Source organism: Octopus bimaculoides, chromosome 18 (assembly GCF_001194135.2).
Source record: "Octopus bimaculoides isolate UCB-OBI-ISO-001 chromosome 18, ASM119413v2, whole genome shotgun sequence".
In the NCBI taxonomy this organism is placed as follows: domain Eukaryota; kingdom Metazoa; phylum Mollusca; class Cephalopoda; order Octopoda; family Octopodidae; genus Octopus; species Octopus bimaculoides.
In genome coordinates, this window is record NC_068998.1 from 15528114 (window position 1) to 15533576 (window position 5463).

The window sequence follows — 5463 nt, forward strand, 5'->3', positions numbered from 1 at the left end:
TATATATATATATATATATATATATATATATATATGAGGAAATATGAGGAATAGTAGCGGGAAAGTTCACTTGCGTTTCGGATTACAAATTGATTACATCAACAGAAATTATAAAGCAAACTAAGACCATGTTACCTATCCCTGGAGAACTTCTGCGATTACACAGAGAAATACGCCATAATATGGACTAGACACATTTCTGTATACACATACACAAAGGAGATTTGGTGCCATTTTATATCAATGAATATAATTCTAGCTAGCTACTCAAAAAATAAAAACAGTGATTGTTCAGAAAAATATGAAACGTGTCAATTGACTAGATTTTAATTCATTAAAATATAATCAAAAAAAGGTTAACGAATAGGGTTTGTATTCCGTGGGTTTTGACAACAGATGATTTCCGTTCGTTTCGTTCTCCTAGCAACAACCCATCACTAGATATATGTACCCTTTCCTTGTCACTCAGACCTACATATATATCTGATAGATTCGATCAAAATATAAATAAACTCATTAATTTTGCTTGTGCCAAAATAATAAAAATCAAGATTGCGATCGTCAAATGAAAATAACTCTTATAGGTAAAACGTGCTCAATTGTAAATATATTCATTTTACAGATAAACTAGAAAAAAGTAATCGATAATATACAGATACGTAATGTATACAATATACACTCATATATATCGAATGCTTTATGGGGTTCGGTGGAACAAGCTTTTCAACTGTTTATATTGCATAAATCGTTCGTTTCCTGTATCTTATTTCCCTACGTGTAATGTGTATAAATCGGTTTACAAAGAGCGGACGAAATAAAAATAGACGAAAAAGATATATAGTTTAATTATACAGAAAAGAAACAAAATGCTTTCATATCTGGCAACAAGATTCATCAAATCAGAAAATAAATACAAAGCTTCGACACCACAATCTAAGAAAAGAAAAAAATTCCTTGTTCTAACATTTAGTCGGTGCATGAAAAGGGATCCGCACAACACGGGAACATGTGTGTACGACATTTCGAGGAAGATGAAGAGAGAGAGGGAATAGAGTGGATTATATATACCCCCATTTCTATTTTCTTTCTTTCAGTCCCTTATAAGATGTACTTACCCGAGCTGGCCAGTGAGGATACCCTTTCATTTTGGCAAATATCTTGTCGCCCGGCTTAAAGTCCATCTTCGACGACATTCTTTCGGAAAATACTTATAAAATTTCAACTGAGAAGAAATCAAGTGATATATATATATATATGTTGTGTCAGGTCACCGAACACCAAGTGAAAACGACAACAAGGGGGAGATTTTTCAATGCGCCGCCGTCGTCGTTGCTGACGAATGTTTAATGGTAGTTGTAAGTTCAATACACTAACTGCTACTGCTATTCCGGTGAAGAATATATATATTTATGTGTGTGTGTTTATAATTACATATACATGTATATACTTATATATATATATGTATATATGTGCGTGTGTATGTGTGTGTGTGTATATATGTATTTTTATGGCGTCCGACGATCGACAACCAGCAACAAAACACAAAATTCCCGGCGATTTGTAGTTTGCCTTAAAACATTTAGCAATCAAGCAAGTCACCGGGAGTCATTTATCTTTTCCTAGACATAGTAATTGACAATACGACGCGTGTTTCTTTTTCCGGCGAGCAGGATCTTATTGCGTCGAATCAGACCACATTGTTTGCGGCCATTTTTTTTTCTCCTTTGATGAGAGTTAAATCTCGTTAAATAACGGGCGGGTTTGTTTCCACACTACGATATTTTAACAGAACAGCGGAACAAAAGAGTAGAGGTATATATAATTCTGTTAACTATTAGAATAATGGAATAGCGACCTACATGAACTGATTCGTCATAAAAATACGAGTAGGGAGGAAGAGAATATGAGTAAGAGAGACGAGAGAGGGGTAGTGGAAACTCAGTTTCTCCCTCCTTCCGCTCCTCTTTCAAGTTTGGCAATTATCTGTTCTAGAATAATCGAATCAACATATAGCGGGATATTGAGATAAATACCTAACGTCGTAGAGTGGAGGGAAAAAAGGCAAGGTGGAGCAGATTCACTTTCGTCGATTGGCAGATTTGTGCATTCTTAATTTTTTTTTCTTGTTAAATCAGAAAATTAATTCATATTTCATCGAAACATGTAATGGTTTTGATATCTTCAAATAATTAGTCATACAGACCTTATGAGGTTTATGTTATATGTACGTGAATGCTTCTTTGAGAAATATAAATTGATAGCACGTGTATGGAGGATGTATTGATATATACATACAGCTGAATCCAGGGAAAAAAGTCACAGGAAAACTTCAATAAATTGCTCATTTTTGCTTGTTTTCTTTATTTGTTTCATTGTTTTGTTTAAGATACTGAATAAAATTTTTCTTTCACGTTACGTGTAATGCCATTAGGTAAATTGTGTACAAGTATTTTCAGTTCATAAGCCACTTAAATTATTTGTTTGTGCTATTATTGATGGTATTTAAATGAAATCTAACATTTTTCCCTGTCCGAAATTGACTCTATTTTGTGTGACTTACAGATGGATAAACAATTTACAGAAGGGAATTTGGTTGATGAATTCAAATGGAAGATTGCTGTCTTATTCTAAATATTTTCCTATGATTTCTTATTGCCTCATTTTATAAAAATAATAATAATAATATAAATTAATGCAGCATAAGAAATTGTTCAACTACAAAGTGGTATCTGGATGGTTCTTAAACTGTTCGAGCCGGATCCTCCAGTAAGTTTCGGTTCCCGGTTGAAGCCATTTCGTTTATTTCATGCTGCTGACAACTTGTACAAAGGGCATGAACATCACAACGCGGAGTTCCTCTCCCCAATATGTCTAAAACCCTTTTGCTTATATTTTGCAGCAGTTGTAGATTCAATCATAGTTCTGTGACATTCACTTGACACAGCTAGTTTTGTAAGATATAGTTGATACAATCGACCCACGATCGTTATTGACAGCTAGCGACTTCACTTGATACTTTATTCTAGTATTTATTTAAGGGATAAATTGCAAACAGACAGGCAACATTTGAGCTCTGAAAAGCGAAAAACTGAACTTCAGAAACTCTTAAGTCGTTTATTAGACAGGCTATTTAGAGACTGCCATTACGGCGTACAAGTGGAAAGATTGGAGAACAGAAAATGGATCTATATTTGCTTTAAATGAAAGCAATCGATTGAAAGCAAGACCTTATAGAGGAAAATATCTATATCATTTAGTTCGAAAATAATATTAGTTTGCTAACTAAGAACACAGGTAAATCAATTCTACTAAACTTATTTTATCGACGCCGGGAAATAAAAAGCATAGTTGCCCCTTGGGGGGCTTTGTACCAGTAGAGACGAAAAACCTAAATGCTAGAATAATATTCAATGTACAACATTTTGTCAACTCACCACCTCCCTTCAATTAATGAGCATTCTTATTAAAGAACAATTTTATTTTATTTATTTATTAGGAAATGGGTATCACCGACCGAATGGAAGTGGTATGTATACAACCGGTACTTTAATTGTATTGACTCCTGTAGGATGAAAGACAAAGTCGACCTCGATGGGAATTTGAAGTCGGTATCACAATGTATGAAACTAAATGCATTAATAATCCAACCCTCTATTGTTCGGTCATATCCTAGTTTTCTTTTTAAGTGAAAGAAAACGAGAAATTGAAACATTCATGTCTTTGCCAAGAGAATGGGTAGTGAAAGTGAAATGAAAATCCTTTTTCTGAAATTGAAAACAGACGGTATGTCTCTTTCAGATAGTTTACCGATTGTTCTATGGCACCCGCCTTGACACTCAGCACATCGAGCCAACAAGGGGGGCCCTCTTATATGCAATGATACAACCCGCTAGAAATAGCAGCCAAGTCGGATCTTTCTCAAATAAATTCTATCAAAAAAAAAAAAAAAAAAAACATTGGACAGTTTATTCCGAGATATGTAAAAAAAAATTAAAAAAGACGGTATGGTCATGGCTGGAACGCCTTTGAGGGTAATTCTGCATAACTAGGGGTTGACTTGGTGGTGTGTATGCGTGATGGGTGCTAAACAACAAACGCTTAGGAAATGGTTATTTATGTACAGTATACTACTTTCAACAACAACAAAAAATTATCTTCCACCTAATCAAAAGAAATCAATGTTTTCGTTCTTTTATTATTATTACTTTATTCGCCTAAATATTTGCAATCTCCCCACCACCACCAGTAGACATATGCATGATAAGGCATCGAGCACATGTACTCAAGGCGTCAGTGAAAGAGACAGAGAGTGTGAGAATGAGAGAGGGAGGGAGGGAGGGAGTCGTATTTATTTTTCTGTTGACGCTTCTTTTGTTATTCCGGCTTTCTTTCTATCCTTCCTTCCTTCGGTCTAAAATGCCGCTCGATCGCCGAGTTATTATAACAACAGCACAGCGTCAGCAGCAAATGTGGGGTTGGTGTGTGACGGTGGTCGGTGATTAAAATATGGAACCATTTACCCATTACTTTACACCGACACCGTTGTGATTATCGGTAAAACGACAGCTAAAAGATCTGTTCGCTGTCAACAGACGATTGGGTCTCATGACTATTATATAGCTCCACTGTAGGTGTTCGCTTTCAGTTTATTTCTCATTGCTTCGTTCTTTCTCTCCTCCCCCCCTCTTTCTTTCTGCATCCTTCTATCTCTCTATCTCTGCTTGTTTCTCATTCATATCGCATGTATTTGTATGTATGCATGTGTTACACTATGTACATGAATATGAATATATATTTACTCATAGACATAACAATATGTTTATATGCACGCACACACACACACACACACACACACATACAAATACATATATATAGATATATAAATATATATCTATCTATCTATATATATATATATATATATATATATATATATATATATATATAGATATATAGATATATAGATATATAAATCTCTCTCTCTCTCTCTCTCTATATATATATATATATATGCATATGTATATATATGAGAGACCAAAAGTGTACGTACAGAATTTGAACACACCGGGCAGTTGTCCGGAGTCCTCATGGGTCTACGGACCCAATATTGATCTATGTATGCAATCAATAAATACTGTATCGCCCAGTGCATTTATTTTCCCGGGAGTCTACAATGCTGCTAAGACGGCCCTGCAATATTACACACACACACACACAATTTGCTTTTCTATGCGTTTATGTACTCAGGCATCTGTTTCAATATCCATTATATATGTATTGGTGTCATATTGCAATATATATATGCATGTATGTGTGTGCATATATATATATATATATATATATATATATATAATACAAATAATAAATGAGTATATATATATATATATATTGAATACACGCAAACACGTACTGAGTGCATGTGTGTACTCGTCCATGTATACTTTTAAACATCCTTTCTAGATAGAT

At 34.4% G+C, this 5463-nt stretch overlaps 2 protein-coding genes across 2 annotated transcripts in view; one reads left to right on the forward strand and one right to left on the reverse strand.

Annotated features, from left to right (window-relative positions):
- The window catches only part of LOC106873296 (microtubule-associated protein 1B), a 58858-nt gene extending 57380 nt beyond the window's left edge, over window positions 1-1478 (reverse strand). The window contains exon 1 of the mRNA XM_052974302.1: window positions 1116-1478. Coding sequence (XP_052830262.1) covers window positions 1116-1193 — 78 coding nt within the window. The 5' untranslated portion in view covers window positions 1194-1478. The remainder of the gene's footprint in view (window positions 1-1115) is intronic.
- A 201-nt stretch (window positions 1479-1679) lies between these two features.
- Window positions 1680-5463, forward strand: part of LOC106873301 (eukaryotic translation initiation factor 2D) — a 47203-nt gene continuing 43419 nt past the window's right edge. Inside the window, exons 1-2 of the mRNA XM_014920613.2 lie at window positions 1680-1812; window positions 3497-3526. The gene's annotated coding sequence lies outside the window, so the exon portion shown is untranslated. The remainder of the gene's footprint in view (window positions 1813-3496; window positions 3527-5463) is intronic.